The 18,372-nt window shown below is 40.9% G+C and overlaps 1 protein-coding gene across 3 annotated transcripts in view; it reads left to right on the top strand.

The window, feature by feature from the left end:
* prkdc (protein kinase, DNA-activated, catalytic subunit) overlaps nt 1-18,372 on the top strand; it is a 92,446-nt gene that overhangs the window by 14,176 nt on the left and 59,898 nt on the right. For all 3 annotated transcript variants that reach the window (XM_026327234.2, XM_026327233.2, XM_026327235.1), the window contains exons 16-27: nt 1,232-1,381; nt 7,144-7,253; nt 8,611-8,770; nt 9,072-9,158; nt 9,264-9,383; nt 9,795-9,954; nt 10,074-10,183; nt 13,271-13,358; nt 13,673-13,836; nt 13,976-14,128; nt 14,541-14,648; nt 14,810-15,036. In XM_026327234.2, coding sequence (XP_026183019.1) covers nt 1,232-1,381; nt 7,144-7,253; nt 8,611-8,770; nt 9,072-9,158; nt 9,264-9,383; nt 9,795-9,954; nt 10,074-10,183; nt 13,271-13,358; nt 13,673-13,836; nt 13,976-14,128; nt 14,541-14,648; nt 14,810-15,036 — 1,637 coding nt within the window. The remainder of the gene's footprint in view (nt 1-1,231; nt 1,382-7,143; nt 7,254-8,610; nt 8,771-9,071; nt 9,159-9,263; nt 9,384-9,794; nt 9,955-10,073; nt 10,184-13,270; nt 13,359-13,672; nt 13,837-13,975; nt 14,129-14,540; nt 14,649-14,809; nt 15,037-18,372) is intronic.

The following is an 18,372-nucleotide window of genomic DNA, read 5'->3' as shown; positions in this document are numbered from 1 at the left end:
ACTAGTAATCTAAATGATCCTAAATAATTTTGGAATACAATAAAGTCTTCATATGGGGACTTAATCATGAATGAGCTGCCAGCCAGCATTGTGAAAGACTCATGTTACTTAGTTGCTTTAATGAACATTTTATTTCTTCAGGTTCTTTGTTGCTGTTATTATATTCAGTCTCAAATCAAACAAATGATAATGAGCCTTACTTCTTTTCACCAACTACTGTAGGGGTTCAACACTTTGAGTTTACTCCCATTACTTTAGTGGAGGTTCATAGAGCTTTGAAACAACTGGATCTTATTAAATCTGCAGGTCCAAATAAGGTTGATCGTTATTTTCTCAAATTGGCAATGGACTTTATAGCTGAACCTCTGACCTACATTTTTTAACTTAAGCCTTTCTAACGGTGTGATTCCAATGACATGGAAATCTGCTTATGTGTTACTTCTGCTTAAAGAAGGCGATGCATCAGTTACCAATAATTACAGGCCTATTCCTAAATTATGTATCTTAGCTAAGGTTCTAGAGAAGTTTATTAATGAACAACTTAGACTTTTTAGATGTAAATGGTATTGTGTCACAGCATCAGTTGGGTTTTAAAAAGCCAACATCGAACAACTGACTTTATTAAGCTTGTAGACAACATTATTGAAGCACTTGACTGCAAAAAACACTGTGCAGCTCTATTTATTGACTTGTTTTTGACACAGTTGACCGGGTCATTCTGGTGAATAAACTTTGTAGTGTTAGCTTATCCAGACATGCCGGCAGTTGGTTTTCTAATTACTTGTGAGCTAGAACTCTGTGTCCACTTTGCAGGGGTTTTTTTCATCCTTTCTTCCTATATCAAAAAGTGGTGGTCCCCTATTTATCTTCACATATGTGTATAATTCAAAATCAGTATAACCTGCGCTATCACACTATACAAATGTCTATTCCAAACATTAGAGGTGAATTAGGTGAACAAGATCTTTGATATGCAGCACCTATCTCCTGGAAAGATATTCAGAAAGATCTAAAGCTCTCAGTTGGTTACACTGGAGGTATTTGTCTTTTAAAAGATCGATAATTAACCTTGGACAATGTCATTTTTTAAAATTTGTGTAGATTGATGTTTCCTTTTTGTTTTTTGTTTTTTTCTATTTCTACATTGTGTTTCTTTGATTGGTGTTTGTTTTTTTTTGTTTTTTTCCAATAAGTAGTACATTTTATTTCTGTCTTTTTTGTTCCTCTGCAGGACTCTGGATTTTTGGATGGAGCTTTTGAGAGCCAGAATGCTGCTCTTGTCTCTTTGAGCCATCTCCTTTATGATGAGTTCATGAAATCAATTCTTCGAATTGTAGAAAAATTGGACTTGTCTGTGCGGAAAGTGACAACAGGAGAGGAGGTGAGATATCACTATCAGGTCCTACTTTGACTAAAGTTAATTGATATTCCTTTAGTGACTTCCTGCTTCTGACGCTTTTCTGATTGCTCCTGCTTTTGCCAGCTTTACTTTGCTTTTATTCCTTTTTATTTTTATCCATTGATTTTATAATACACTTTTAAACATTATTTTTTTCCCTCTTTTAACTGGACTTGAACTTTTAGTGAGGATTTTTACTTTTAACTGATCTGCCTGATCTGATCTTGAATAGGAGGGGAAGACGATGCGTTCACATTTCCCACAGGGATCTGATGGGGGCAAGCTTGTCCTCGCTGTGACAAGCTAGTCTCTGCAGCTTATTGTCAAAGCACAGAGTTCTGCTGATTTTCTGAAATCTTAGTGGTTCATAGTGTTTCTGAAAATCGTACAACCACTGTGATCATTCCACAGGCAGCGTGTGGACTCCCCTCTAGACCTGTAGTCTCCAGCCAAAATCAGTAGCCTAATGTAGGCAGGGAGATCTGTGGAGTCCATCCCGGTCCAGTTTCTTTCTTACTGTGCAGCACCCAATCTCTGTTAACAGATTGAATGCAGAATCCACGTTCTGGACCCTCACGATGGTGTAATGCATCGGATGTAAAGTCACGCCTCTCTCAGGCTGAAAAAAGGGAGTTCTCTCTGTGTTGGTGGGAAACCACACTTTTCCTTTTCTCCCAGTCCACTCAGATTCAGGATCCTCTGAATCCTCATTGCTTTCAGTGGAAAAAGCTGGAGAGGATGATGAGGGTGCTACAACAAAATCAGGACTATCCTGAATCAATGGTGTGAGAGGGAAAAGATTCTGCAGCTTGCTGGAGGGGTCAGACTGTAATAATTTCCAAAACTTTGGTACAAGTGAAGCCACTACTCATGGTGCTTGCTGCTCTTCTCACCATGAAATGACCAGCAGGATGGCATGCCAGTGTTTAAGTCCACTTACCTTGTTTTTGTTCAGTCTGTACTTCTCCCCATCAGAACGCAGCAGGTGCAGGTGTGTTTCAACTACACTCGCTTTGTTTTTGTTTGCTAAGTGTCGAGTCTTTGTTCTCTGAGAGCTGAGGTACATATTCTGAGGCACCATGTTTGACACTGGGGATGGTGTTTTTAGGGTTGAAGGCTTCTCCTTTTTTATGCCAAATGAAGGCTACATCATTGTGGCAAAACAATTCAATTTTTGTTTCATCTGACCATAAAACAGAAGACCAGAAGTCTTCTTCTTTGTCCAGATGAGCATTTGCAAAGGCCAAGCAGGCTTTTGTGTGCCTTATCTAGAGAAGTGGTGTCCTCCTTGGTCTGCGTCCGTGGAACCCAGCAGTGTGCAGTGTCCGCTGCCACCAGCAGAGCCCAAATTCATCAGGATGGCCTTGGTGGTGATCCACAGGTGTCACTTTTGGCTTCTGACCACGTCCTCTGAGATTTTTCACAGTGCGGAACGTCTTGTATTTTTTAATAACACTTTGCACTGTAGCCACTGGAACTTCAAAACATTTAGATATGGTCTTATAGCCCTTTCCTGACTTGTGAGCAGCCACAATGTGCAGCCGCAGGTCCTCAGTGAGCTCCTTTGTCTTAGCCATGACTGTCCACATACCAACAGCAGAGAGCTTCTGTTTTTCACCTGTTGAGTTCATTAAAACAGCTGTTCCCAATGAATCAGGGTAATTAGGATGCTTTAAAACAGCTTGGACTATTTGGAATGGCATAGAACTTTGGATTTTCCTATAGACTGTGACAGTTTGGAAAGGGTATGAATAATTTTGAACATGCCACTTTTTGTTCAAATGTAAATAAAAGCTGAGAAATATTTTTTTTCCACAATGATGCCTCTTGTACATCGTCTTATCTTTTGGGAGAAGCCTGTGTCATTTCCGGTCAAAAAAATAAACTTGCTTTGTTGAGAGCTCCGATGTTGTTCTTGGGATCTGTTGGAGCCACTCTACCAGTTTGGGGGTCACAACCCGAGGGGGCCAATTACCACGGGGACCACTGTTGCTTTTACATTCCACATCGTTTCTAGTTCTGCTTTCAGCCCTTGGTATTTCTCAAGCTTCTCATGTTCCTTCTTTCTGATGTTGCTATCACTTGGGATTGCTACACCTACCACTATGACCTTCTTCTGCTGTTTGTCCACCACTACTATGTCCGGTTGGTTAGCCATCACCAGTTTGTCGGTCTGTATCTGGAAGTCCCATAGGATCTTAGCTTGGTCATTCTCCACCACCTTTGGAGGTGTGTCCCATTTTGACCTTGGGACCTCCAGCCCATCCTCGGCACAGATGTTCCTGTACACTATGCCGGCCACTTGGTTATGGCGTTCCATGTATGCCCTGCCTGCTAGCATCTTACAACCTGCTGTTATGTGCTGGATTGTCTCAGGGGCATCTTTGCACAGCCTGCACCTGGGGTCCTGCCTGGTGTGGTAGACCCCGGCCTCTATAGATCTTGTGCTCAGGGCCTGTTATTGTGCTGCTACGGTTAGTGCCTCTGTGCTGTCTTTCAGTCCAGCTTTTTCTAGCCACTGGTAGGACTTTTCGATATCAGCCACTTCTTGTATCTGTCGGTGGTACATACTGTGAAGGGGTTTGTCCTGCCATGATGGTTCTTGCTCTTCTTCTTCTGCATCAGGCTTCTGTTGCCTGAGATATTCCATCGCTTGGGGCCATCTTCCTGATGTACTCATGGATCTTTGCTGTTTCATCTTGGATGGTGGCTCTGATGCTCACCAATCCACGGCCTCCTTCTTTCCTCTTAACGTACAGTCTCAGGATGCTGGATTTGGGGTGAAGTCCTCCATGCATTGTGAAGAGCTTCCTTGTCTTGACATCAGTGGCTTCTATGTCCTCTTTTGGCCAGCTTATTATGCCAGCCGGGTATCTGATGACTGGCAGGGTGTAGGTGTTGATGGCTTGGACCTTGTTCTTCCCATTTAGCTGACTTCTTAGGACTTGCTTTACTCTCTGTAGGTATTTGGCTGTGGCGGCTTTCCTTGCGGCTTCTTCTTGGTTCCCATTTGCCTGTGGGATTCCAAGGTACTTGTAGCTTCCCTAAACATCTGCTATGCTGCCTTCTGGAAGTTCATCTCCTTCAGTCCTGACAACCTTGCCTCTCTTTGTTATCATTTGACCACACTTGTCCAGTCCGAACGACATTCCAATGTCGTTGCTGTATATCCTGGTGGTATGGATCAGTGAGTCGATGCCTCGCTCATTCCTGGCATACAGCTTGATGTCATCCATGTACAGGAGGTGGCTGATGGTTGCTCCATTTCGTATTCGGTATCCAAAGCCAGTCTTGGTGATGATCTGGCTGAGGGGGTTCAGGCCTATGCAGAACAGCAGCAGGGACAGAGCATATCCTTGGTAGATGCCGCACTTGATGGAGACTTTATGCAATTGAGGTTGAGGTTGGCTACTAGGTTTGTTTTCCACAGTCCCATTGAGTTCCTTATGAAGGTTCTTAGAGTCCTATTGATGTTGTATAGCTCCAGGCATTCCAGGATCCATGTGTGAGGCACTGACCCGTAGGCTTTCTTGTAGTCAATCCAGGCGGTGCACAGGTTGGTCTGTCTGGTCTTACAGTCTTGAGTGACTGCTTTAATTCAATTCTATTCAATTCAATTCAATTTTATTTGTATAGCGCCAAATCACAATACAAATCATCTCAAGGCACTTTACAAAAACTAAAACTAAAAACCCAACAATTCCCTTATGAGCAAGCACTTGGCGACAGTGGAGAGGAAAAACTCCCTTTAACGGAAGAAAAAACCTCCAGCAGAACCGGGCTCAGTTTTGGCGGCCATCTGCCTTGACCGGTTGGGGTGAGTGGATAGAGCAGAGAGAAAAGAACAGCAACAATAAACAGCAAATAGACACTGCAGGTTGGTGGGACCAGGAACTGCACATCAGCGATATACAGCTCCAGGACCAGGGACACCTGCAGAAGGTACAGAGAGAATAGAGAGAGAGGAAGAGAGCACAAACTAGGGGAGAGAGAGAGCACAAGGTTAGTGACATTCAATGGTGGAATATACATGAGGTGGGAGGAGAGAAGAGAGGGGAGGGGGAGGGGAAGGGAAGGGGGGGGGTTAGGGTAGGGGAGCTCAGTGCACCGATGGTCGTCGGGCAGTCTAGGCCTATAGCAGCATAACTAAGGGATGGTTCAGGGTTGCCTGAAGCCAGCCCTAACTATATGCTTTGTCAAAGAGCATCTACTAGTAGTTGATGTTTTGCTCCCCTGGTGTCCTTACTCATTCCTTTCTGGGCCCCGCTCATGTATTGAGCCATGTGCTTACTCATCCTAGCCGCTATGATGCCTGAGCTTCCATGTTGTGCAGAGGCAGGTTATCGGGCGGTAGTTGGATGGGACTGCTCCCTTTTCGGGGTCCTTCAGGATCAGGACTGTCCTGCCTTCAGTTAGCCACTCTGGGTGAGTCCCATCCATTAGCAGCTGGTTCATTTGAGCTGCCAGGCGCTCATGGAGTGCAGTTAGCTTCTTTAGCCAGTAGGTGTGGATAATGTCAGGCCCAGGTGCTGTCCAGTTCTTCATGTTCAGGTCTGCCAGCCACTGGGCATTGGTGTTATGTGATGCCCCCCTCTCCTATATGTTTTTCCAGTATTGTTCAGTCTCCAGCCTTGGTGGGTCTGTTCTCCTGTTACTACCCTGCCACTGAAAGTACACTTTGAACGTTTCGGTGGAGAACATCCTGTTTATGAAGCACCAAAGTCAGTGGCCTCAACCACTGAGCTATCCAGTCGCTTTTATGCATGCGATATGGCCTAAAAAAAATTTTTTTTCACATAAAATTCGATATACAAGTTAAATTGATTTGTTTTTTTGTTTTGTTTAGTTTTGTTTTTGTCTCTCTCTTTTCTTCCCGCTGTTAACTTGGGCCCTCTGACATTGTATCTCAGGCCACTGATTAGTAGTCTTGGCTTTAAAATAGATGCTGACTTTAAACTGGTTAGCCAAATTTATGCTCTGGTGAAGTCCAGTTTCTTTCACTTAAGTCACTTGGCCAAATAGACCCCAGGTGTCCAGGCAGGACTTTGAGATGGTAATCCATGCCTTTATCACATCTCGGCTGGACTACTGTAAAGTGCGCTTTATGTTGGTGTTAGCCAATCCTCTCGCTCACGTCTCCAACTGGTGCAAAATGCTGCCGCACGCCTCCTAACTGGAGCGCGGAAAAATTAGTATATTACACCGATCCTGGCCTCACTCCACTGGCTGCCTGTGTATTTTAGAGTTCATTTTAAAATTCTTTTTTTAAATTTTTAAATGGTCCTGCACCGCCTTACCTCGCTGAACTGCTCCACCCTGTCCGCTCACTCAGATCAGCTGATCAGCTGCTGCTTGACTACAGAAATCAAGGAGGAAGCTCAGAGGAGATAGAGCCTTCTGTGTTGTTCCCCCTGTGGGAATCAACTGCCTTTGCACATTTGACAGGCCCTTACACTCTCCATGTTTATATCCCGACTTAAAACCCGCTTTTATTCTCTGGCTTTTGGACTGGCATCACTTATTTTCTGCTAATCTTTTAAAGTTTTTATTTCTTTATTTATTCGTTATCTACTTTGCTTCTTTTATGTGCTTATTTATTGTCTTTGCTTATGCTGTACAGTACTTTCTGTCAGTTGTGCCTGTTCTTAAAGTGCTTTACAAATAAACTTTATTAGTATTATTATTATTTTAAACATAATTCTGTTACTTTCTCTGTTAATCTGTGGCATCTCCTTGTTTATCAGGCTCCAAATGATGCTGCCCATGTCCTGCCTTCTTCTGATCCCACAGCTCATCTGGTCCCTAATAAGATCAAAGACTTCATGGCTTTTATTAACCTTGTAAACTTCTGCAGGTGATGGAGACACAACATACATGCTCTTAGGCACAGAAAATAAACAGCACAGGTGTTCAACATCTGTGACAGTGTTTGTCCTTTTAGTAAGGAACTAAGCTAGTAGATAAAATCCTGACACATTACAGTCTAGGGGTCTGATTTCCTAAGAAGCCAAATAATGAGCACTAAATTGCATGTGCACTTTAACAGATTGCACTTTTACTTGGAAAATGTCTTGCGGGTGATCAACTAAAATTACTTGAGCAAATAACAACACATGCAAACCTTGTGCAGACTGCCCTATTTAAATGAGTTTGGAGCGCTAGAGGAAAAGTACGTTCAAACCGACTGAAGTAGATGTGAGGCAAATAAACATGCTGGCACATTACAGCAAAAAAAAAAAAACCCTAACTTTTTTTAAAAACAAAACTATATGGGATGGTGTCTGCTCAAAAGTAAATGTCGAATGTGGGGAAAAAACAGCAAGAACAACAGATAAACTCAAGAGAAGATGGCAAAATTTAAAGCAAAGGCCAAAGGAAAAATTGGCTTGTAACAAAGCATCGGTGAACAAAATGGGTAGGGGGATAGAAAATGCCCCTAAGCAACCTTGTGTAGTGGGTGCAGCTTTCACTGACCGATGAGCAGGTGATGGAGTATCTGGGTATGACTCCCTGGAGCCAACTGCAGAGCAAGTTTTGCCCTCAAAAAGCTAGACCTTCTTTCCTGAAAATAAGTTACTTATTTACAATAAAAAATTAATATGCCTTCAGGGGAAAATATTAAGAGTTGTCCAATTTAAACTCAAGAAAAACATTTTATTTAATGAGCAGTTTGTTCATCAGGCGTTTTACCTCTTCTACATCTCCTCCTTGCTGCAGCAACAGCAGCCATCTTTGTGCATTGTAACGCGGGGGCCAATTAGCACCATCTCTTCAGATGTATTTAATAGCAGACGCAAACAATGTCAGCAAAATTACTTTCAGGCTTGGTAAATCACATTGCCTGTACTACATTAACCAATTTGCATCTTCCCTGCCCATTATTTAGCACCATAGGGTATAAATGCCTCATATTGTATATGCATTAAGTCAAACGTACTAAATGAACAGCAAAACAGCAGGCCTGCTAATCATTTCATTTTAAACAGATGCAGTTCTGCTGCACGCTATTTTTTTGCTATCAAGCTTGCACACGTTTTTATACATGCAAATGTAGGTACTTAGGCACTGTAGTAAATCAGGCCCTAAATGTCATAAAAATGTTCAAATTCACAAAAATTTGTGTGCATACTATTCGTTGTATATACTTAATATTTACAATTTATTTTATGCACAAGAATGTAAACATCTTTTTTTTTTTTCTGCCTCTGCAGTGAGTTGCTGCTAACCAAACATGTAGAGTATTTTGAGTCTTGGATGTATCCCATTAGCAAGGAACTTATCCTCCACTCCATACAAAATCCACTTGTCAGTGGCTTTTACAAGTTGCTCTGTGTCACCATGAAAATTGCCAAGAAAATCAAGTATTACCAGGTAACATTGCTTTTTTTTTCTGTCTTACAGTTTTGTTGTTTTACAAAAAAATGCATTAGGTTGTGTTTTCAGCTTTTTTTTCAGCATGTTCAGAACACTTCATGTGTAAACAAGACAATGAATATTGTATCAAGACTGTAATTATATGATGATATGGTATGGGAAAAAAAATGAATACTGTGTAGTCAAACACGAGCATACGATAATTGAATGTTGAACAAACTGAGAGGAAAAATAGTGTCATGCAGTCCCTCCCCATAAGGAATTTAAAATAAAACTGAACTAATCTTCTTTTAAATAGGGAGTGGACCTGAGAAACTCTACATGCCCACAGAATGACACAGTAAAAATTGCTTGTTTTGAACTCCTTTTGAAGTTTGGAAAAGAGGTAGCTTTTTTTTACACATTTTCATGCGAATGTATTAGCTAAGATCGAAGATCACCATAATTTTTAATGTGTAGAAAACTTAAGTGAAATGTGGTTTTCCAATAGGTCTGTGTGAAAATGAAGCAGTACAAAGATGAGCTGCTAGCATCCTGCTTGACATTTGTCCTGTCCCTGCACCACAGAATTGTATCTTTGGATGTCAAAGCCTACTGTCCTGCTCTTGAGGTGGGATCCTTTTATGTTTGTCATGTATTTGTAAGCTACATGAAGATGGCTGAACACTGTGAAGGAACATTTTCCCAAAAGTCAAAGGAATATTCAAAATGAACATTTTCCAAATGAAAAATGTCTTTCATTTGGAAATGCCCCATTTTCATTTTCAAAGCGTTGTACATAAATTTGGAGGCCTGGCCTTAGTGTTGCAGCCTGCTGACTGGTCTGGCACAGTCTTAGGAGCCTTGTCTGAGTGTTCAAATTACAGTGTAGTTCCCTCTGATTCACTGAAGGCTAACAGCTACTTTGTATGAATGCAGATAAAATACCACCAAGTACTCTGTGTGTGTGTGTGTGTGTGTGTGCGTGCGTGTGCGTGTGTGCGCACGCGTGTGTGTGCGTGTGCGTGCGTGCGTGATCTAGGTGGCTCTAATATTGGGTCTGAGCCATGTTCCGTTAGCTAATGCAGCCCTAGATGCACTTGAGGACTGGTCCTCCCACATTCCTTTGGAGACTATGCAGCCCTGCTACTTCATTATCCTGCCTCTACTGGATGGTTACCTTAAATCCACCTCTAACAACAGTAAGACATTTTAGTGTTAGGTATTTAAGCACATTTGTTACTGAGATGGACAATTTTGTCAAAATTAAAATGCTTTCGAATATATCAAATATTAATTAATTAATGTGTTGGGATTTCAGACAAGAATGAGAGCAGCTGGGAGGTGATATCATCATTGTCTTCAAGAAGGGACAAAGGATACAGCAGAGTGATGACAAGGCTCCTGAAGCAATCCAACCAGCTGCCTGTGGTAATGATTGGGGAAAATGTAATACACACTTCATTATTCTGAAATTAATTTCTCACTTTAGTTTCACAGATTTTTGCATAGACCAGCCCATCTTCTACTATAATACCAAAGTTTACGGTTTGTAAATAATGTAATTTTACACATACTATGACAATATTGAGTAATTTAGAGTTATTTTGTGGGATGGTTATGTTCAGTTAAACTGTGAAGGAAACTGGATTCACTGCCCCTTTTCAAAATAATTACTAACAAAGCAAACTGAGAGAACTGACACACTGCATTGGTATTAGGAAAATACAGTGGGTACGGAAAGTATTCAGGCCCCTTTAAATTTTTCGCTCTTTGTCATTGCAGCCATTTGCCAAAATCAAAAAAGTTCATTTTATTTCTCATTAATGTACACTCAGCACCCCATCTTGACAGAAAAAACCAGAAATGTAGAAATTTTTGCAAATTTATTAAAAAAGAAAAACTGAAATATCACATGGTCATAAGTATTCAGACCCTGTGCTCAGTATTGAGTAGAAGCACCCTTTTGAGCTAGTACAGCCATGAGTCTTCTTGGGAATGATGCAACAAGTTTTTCACACCTGGATTTGGGGATCCTCTGCCATTCTTCCTTGCAGATCCTCTCCAGTTCTGTCAGGTTGGATGGTGAACGTTGGTGGACAGCCATTTTCAGGTCTCTCCAGAGATGCTCAATTGGGTTTAGGTCAGGGCTCTGGCTGGGCCAGTCAAGAACGGTCACAGAGTTGTTCCGAAGCCACTCCTTTGTTATTTTAGCTGTGTGCTTAGGGTCATTGTCCTGTTGAAAGGTGAACCTTCGGCCCAGTCTGAGGTCCTGAGCACTCTGGAAGAGGTTTTCTTCCAGGATATCTCTGTACTTGGCCGCATCCATCTTTCCTTCAATTACAACCAGTCGTCCTGTCCCTGCAGCTGAAAAACACCCCCACAACATGATGCTCCCACCACCATGTTTCACTGTAGGGATTGTATTGGGCAGGTGATGAGCAGTGCCTGGTTTTCTCCACACATACCGCTTAGAATTAACACCAAAAAGTTCAATCTTGGTCTCATCAGACCAGAGAATCTTATTTCTCATGGTCTGGGAGGTCCTTCATGTGTTTTTTGGCAAACTCTATGCGGGCTTTCATGTGTCTTGCACTGAGGAGAGTCTTCCGTCGGGCCACTCTGCCATAAAGCCCCGACTGGTGGAGGGCTGCAGTGATAGTTGACTTTGTGGAACTTTCTCCCATCTCCCTACTGCATCTCTGGAGCTCAGCCACAGTGATCTTTGGGTTCTTCTTTACCTCTCTCACCAAGGCTCTTCTCCCACGATTGCTCAGTTTGGCTGGACGGCCAGGTCTAGGAAGAGTTCTGGTCGTCCCAAACTTTTTTCATTTGAGGATTATGGAGGCCACTGTGCTCTTAGGAACCTTGAGTGCTGCAGAAATTCTTTTGTAACCTTGGCCAGATCTGTGCCTTGCCACAATTCTGTCTCTGAGCTCCTTGGGCAGTTCCTTCGACCTCATGATTCTCATTTGCTCTGACATTCACTGTGAGCTGTAAGGTCTCATATAGACAGGTGTGTGCCTTTCCTAATCAAGTCCAATCAGTTTAATTAAACACAGCTGGACTCCAATGAAGGAGCAGAACCATCTCAAGGAGGATCAGAAGAAATGGACAGCATGTGAGTTAAATATGAGTGTCACTGCAAAGGGTCTGAATACTTATGACCATGTGATATTTCAGTTTTTCTTTTTTAATAAATTTGCAAACATTTCTACATTTCAGTTTTTTTCTGTCAAGATGGGGTGCTGAGTGTACATTAATGAGAAATAAAAGGAACTTTCTTGATTTTGGCAAATGGCTGCAATGACAGAGTGAAAAATTTAAAGGGGTCTGAATACTTTCCGTACCCACTGTATATGCAAGTTCTATTCACTTGAAGATCAATCGATGGAGGGCTGAAACATACTGCATAAGTATGTAAACATAAGTGATTTGTCCGATTTTACCTGTGTCCAAATTTTTCCACTTTATTAGTTTACTTTATATGCTGCCACGTAAAGTCAAATCAAAAGTTTTATCATAGTTTTTTTTTTTGCAGTTAGAGTAAGAAGGATATCATACTGTTTTCGCTTTGGTCTACAGACTTATGTAAACTGCCATAATGTGTGCAGATATTTACACACCGCAAAAATGATGGGATGGTTGTTACAGGAGTCTTTTTTTTTTTTTTTTTTTTTTTAATAAATCCTTTAAAAAATGTTCCTCTAGTTCAGCTTTCTCAGGCTGTAGAGTAGCCCCTAGTGATAACATTCTAAGGAAATTCTTAGAATTATGGGTATTTCCAAGTGGACATCCTAGTAAACTTAAGTTATTCACAAAGCATCTTAACCCTTAGAAGAGGTTGAAAATTGTTATGAGGACAACTTAGGAGTTTCTTAAGCAGATGTGAAAACGCTGGAAAGGCGAAGAGGAAGAAGAAATGTAACTGAATAACTGAGTTAATCAAACATGACAGATCTTTTAGGAGTAATGTTTGTCCTTTATTATACATGCACTCATGTTACTGACTAATTTTACTACTTACTGTACTACCTGTTATTTTCTCTACCACACCACTTGAATTTCCCTTCAAAGATTAATAAAGTTTATCTCATCTCTTACCCCGCACAAACATGCCACAATGAGAGAAATGAATGTCAAACAGATATTTGGGAAAATGTAACAAGGCAACAGTGGTGACTTAGGTCCATCACAATCTTCCATCAGCAGTTATCACGCAAACAATTAATACAGCACTCTATGAACCCAATATCGTGACATAATTCATTTTGTTTCCACTAGACATTCATATCTTGCAGGCTCACAAAATGTGTGGAGGCATGCAACAGGTTCAGCCCTGCCTCTTGACTGAGATTAGAGTTTTTATCTTTTCATTGCTAAGAGTTGCTCTAAAATCACTCCTAAATCACTCTCAAGACTCATAGCTAAAAGTTTTTAAGCTAAGTTAGGAACTCTCTGTGATGATTCTTAGAATGTTTATGAATACAGCCGCTGAGTTCTTGTATCTGAACACAGGGTGATGCTCCACTTGCCATGGTCAGGCTCAGGGTGGTGAAATTGCTTGGTCGCCTGGGAGGAAAGCTGAACAGGAATCTTGTGACTGGTAAGCACTAGCACAGTCCTTACAATGACATTTTCTTTATTTCATCCATGCTCTTGAGCAGGAGTGTCAAACTGCAGTTCTTGAGGGCCATTGCTCTGCTTGTTTTCCCAGCTCTCCCTGCCATACCCACTGTTAAGCTGGATCAGATGTGCGATCAGAGTCTGCAAAGGCAGGGATAGTTGGAAAACAAGCAGGACAGTGGCCCCCAAGTACTGCAGTTTGACATCCCTGCAATTGAATGATGTTTCAAGAACACTTAAACAAGTGTCAAGTGTTGGGTGTTTTTTTTGTTGACCATTTGTTTTGGCATTTAGTGGCCTCATCAGAGGATGGTTTGAAGAAATGTGTTGCCTGGGACTCCGAGAAAAGGCTGAGTTTTGCAGTGCCATTCACCGATATGAAGCCAGTCATCTACCTCGACCCATTTCTGCCTCGCATTAGTGAACTGGCTCTATCCACAAGTGACAGACAAACCAAAGTATGTCATGTAACATGAGGTTTCCGTGTCAGTTGCAGTTCAGCCTTAATTTAATACAGAATTTTGATATAGATATAACATACTTTCACACAGTAGAAAAAATTATATTATAATTAAATGTCTTTGTTTCTTGATACAGGTAGCAGCTTGTGAGCTGCTCCACAGCTTGGTAATCTACATGGTTGGGAAGAGTGCTCAGATGGCTGAAGAGAAGGGTAGTTTGCCACCTATGTACAATCTACACAAAAGGCTGTTTCCTTTGCTACTACGTCTGTCCTGTGATGTTGATCAGGTGTGTCTACTCCATCAAGGTAGTTGCCATAGATACAGTTCCAACCAATCACTGAATGCCTTATGAAAAGGGTTGTGATGATGAGACACATTGGTTATTATATGGATAAATCCAAGGATATTTGTAAAAAGTTTACAAAATTAGAAGTTTTTATCTCTTATTACACCAGCTTCACATTAGTTGTTTATTTTAATTTTATAACAATTCAGGCTAAATACTCCCGATTCTCCCAAGTTACTATTTCACACAAGCAAATGTGTGAATGTGCAGAATGTAGTTCTTAGACTTAGACTTAACTTTATTAATCCACTAGGAAAATGTTGTTCTTAGAGTTGCTTGTACAAAGGTGAGTAATGAATACAGTTTTATGAATTTAATAATAAATGTAATAATTTCATAAAATTTAATTAAGGTAACAAGACAGCTCTTTGAACCACTCGTCATGCAGCTGATTCACTGGTTCACAAACAACAAGAAGTTTGAAAGCCAAGATACAGTAGCTCTCCTAGAGGCTATACTGGTAAGTGTTTAGAATTCATGTAGGATTTTATAGGCTTGGCATTCAAACGTCTTAAGATTTTGTACTGTTGTGGCCATTTGAAGTATACACAGTGTTTTAATTGAGCTTTCAGACATTTTGGCAGTAATTTGGTTTTGTGTAATATTTTCATTTTTGTCCAGGATGGTGTAGTGGACCCCAAGGACAGCACTCTGCGTGACTTTTGTGGCCGCTGCATTGAAGAGTTTGTCAAATGGTCAGTCAAACAAACCGACCCCAAGCAGCAGGAGAAGAGCCCTGCTAACATGAAGTCTTTGTTTAAGCGGATCTACAGCTTGGCCCTCCACCCCAGTGGGTTCAAGAGACTTGGTGCTGCCTTAACATTCAATAGTATCTACAGACTATTCAGGTATGACTGTTTTTTTTTTTTCTTTTTTTTTCTTCTTTTTTTTTCTTTTTCTAATTTTCAATTTGCGAACAAGTTCTGCAGATCTGTTTGTAAGAGCTCAAAAAGAAGATGGGAGATTCAGACTGGTTACTCTTGCTTAATAAGAATTGTATAAAAAGTTGGTCTGGCCAAGGCCACCTCTATCTTTGGCTGTAAGCAACTGCTTTTAATCTATGGGGTGACTGTTTAAAGCCTTAAACATGGGTTTCGATGCGAAGAGTAGAACAGATATAGGAAGCAAGGTAGGACTGTCATCTTACGTTTATTCAGTCAGCCATCTTGTAAAGTCTTTTGTGCGTTCCAGTAGTAGTTTAAAGGGGCAATCTATGAAGTGTGAAAGATTTAGTGTTGAGATCGTAGTAGTATTCAACCTTCTGAGCACCCCTCACACCCCACTCCAGGTGTGAGAAAGGGTTTAAAGCAAATCACAATTCCCTGTCTAGATCCAGTGTTTAGTTTGTCCATTCTGGGCTACTGTAGAAACATAGCAGTGCAACATCACTACCTCTGTGAATGGAGAGCCACTCCATATGTGCAATTTAAAAGGCTCAGTCTGAAGATCAATAAAATGCAACAATAGGTATTTTCCAGTGATGACAGACTAATCACATCATGATTTTCCACCGTTTACTAGTTCATAGTTCGGCTCTTCAGATCACAGGCCAACCTGTCTCCGCCCTGCCTGATGTGAGTTAAATATAGATTATAGATTTGAATTAACAGCCAATAACATAAATCCATTTTTTTTTTGTTCCCTAATTCATATTCAAGCCAGGGTCAGGCTTGACCCTTGTGCACTGTTTGAAAATGGAAGCATCCACTAAAATAAACTGCTGTAAAAATATATTTGATAAATATATCTTTTAATAAACTTCAGTTCTGATCAAAACTACTAAATGGATAATAAAAGGATTTGAACTCTTTAAATGCCAATTTCATAAGTGATGCCACGAATTAGGGGAAATAAAAACAAAATTACTTATTTTCAATATAAAAAGTGATTGAGACTGGATATTTTTTACCTTATCACAGTCTTGAATATGTCAAAGATTAGTACCAACACTGATGCATTGTTAGTTTTTGTGTAGCATCAGATTTAAATTTTTTGTGACTAATTTACTGTTGGTGGATGTTTTTGGCCCATTGACTGCCATTATAATGACATTTTTTTGACTGCACATCCATGACACTGTAATCATGCATTCTTAATGGTTGGTGGTTTCCCCTGTTGGAAAGAAGTAAAATTTGTGATTTTTTATTGTTGAAAACTAAGTGGCCCCATTAACCCTTTACACAGGCCTGTGCATAGAAAGCTTAGTTTCTGGCTTTTATATGGAGTTTTATATTAACTGTATCAGCATATTATAGTGTGTGTGTTCAGTCTTTCCAGCAGGACTTGCAGGATATCACCTCCTGCCCGCCACAACAGATGAAAGTGCTGGCTGTTTTATTTATTTTACTCTTTCACAGAAAACAATACACTGATTTAAATTTTCTAAGACACTTTTTGTTTATAAAAGACATATGTAGGAAGGCGTGCCTGATCAGGAATAATCATGTGATTTACCTGAGAAGACAAAAATCTGAATAATGAGCTGCATAATGAGCCTTTCAGTCAGGAATGTGGCTGAGAGGGAATTTGTGCAATGCAATGCAGATGCAAACGTTTGTCATCTGAGCCGCCTTTTTCCTCTGACGAGAATGTAAACTCTTCATTGCTGTCTGGAACCATACGAAGCGCTTCTTCACGTGCCATCATCCAAACACTCAGAAAAAGTGATTGTTTTCAACTTGAATTGTCTAGTACAGTGATTCTTAACCATGGGGCCGCGGCCCATTCTTGGGCCACGAGCACCAAATAGTGGGCCGCAAAAAACTTTCAGTTCTGCACCTGTGGGCAGCGAGGGCTGCGGGACTGCAATGCAGCTTCCCATCACTTGGTGGCAGTGAGTCGTCAGCCAGTTGTTTAACAAGCTCCAATAAGCAGCAGCAGAAGAAGTCAGTTCCAAACGTTTGGTTGAAGATATGGAGAAGTTTTTAAAACGGGGAAAAAATGAAGATGAAAGTGATGCCAACCCCTCTTCAAAGGCTAAATTTGTGCACAAGTACAACCCTGACTATAAAGTTCGGCTTTGTGAACAGTAGCGAGCCAGAGCCCAGTGTGTTGAGTGTGGGATAACGCTATCCAACGAAGCACTGAAGCCTTCAAAATTAAGGTGGCATCTAGAAACCAAACATGCAAAGCTAGTTGGAAAGCCGTTTTTTTTTTTTTTTTTAAGAGAAAAGAAAATGGGCTTCAGATACAGAGAAGATCTATTGTGTCACTGCCTAGCGACGCTAAATGTGCTTTGAAGGCCAGCTACCTCGTAGCCAGACGTGTGGCGCAGAGTAAGAAAGCGTTCACCATAGCGGAGGAATTGGTTCTGCCTGCTGCTGTGGACATGTGCCGTGAGATGATCGTTGAAGCTGCTGCAAAGAAGCTGAAGACCATCCCACTGTCAAACGACAGTGTTAGTCAACATATTGCTGACATGGCCTCAGACATACAGCATCAGCTTCTGGAGAGAATAAAAAATGGCCAATTCTTCTCTTTGCAGCTAGACGAGTCAACTGATGTCACAAATGCTTCACGGCTGCTGGTTTTTGTTCGCCATCGCTGGGACAGCAGTTTGCAAGAAGACATACTATTTTGTGGAGAGCTACCAACTCGAGCTACAACTGAGGAATGTCTTCGCTGCATGGATAACTACTTCTATCTAAATATTTTTGGAATTCTCATTTATGTGTTAATAAGCTTGAATTGAGCCTTTATATTTGTTCTTGTAGCAACTTGATTTGGTATAATTGCTAGCCTGTTCAGTGCTGTTGTATGTGCAGGTTTACATACACAATAGAAAATAAATGTCTTTGAGATGATCACAATGTATCATATTTATTTCACAAGGTTTTAGCTTGTTAAACCTCAAGTGGACTTGATTTAGTTACTAAATACAAATCAAACCAAGACTCGGATCAATTGAAATGAAAGTGTTAATATTTGAATGGGCCCTGGGCCACTTTGTACTGGGAAAATTGGGCCCCGAGCTCAAAATGAAACAAAAAGAACCCCTTGTCTAGTATTCGCTGAGATTCTGGTTGTTTTATTTACGTGTCTGTGAAGAGAGATGCCAGAGAAGACAGAGTGCACCCTGTCGGTTTTCTGTATTTAACAAAAGCACAGCATTTTGTTATGAATGTATACAAATAAAAGTAGACTCTACAGATTCGAATGATATATTGGTCTTATCTGTACGATCA

Source organism: Mastacembelus armatus, chromosome 23 (genome assembly GCF_900324485.2).
Source record: "Mastacembelus armatus chromosome 23, fMasArm1.2, whole genome shotgun sequence".
Lineage (NCBI taxonomy): Eukaryota > Metazoa > Chordata > Actinopteri > Synbranchiformes > Mastacembelidae > Mastacembelus > Mastacembelus armatus.
Note: the sequence above shows the minus strand (reverse complement) of the source record. Positions and strands in the feature narration are given on the sequence as shown.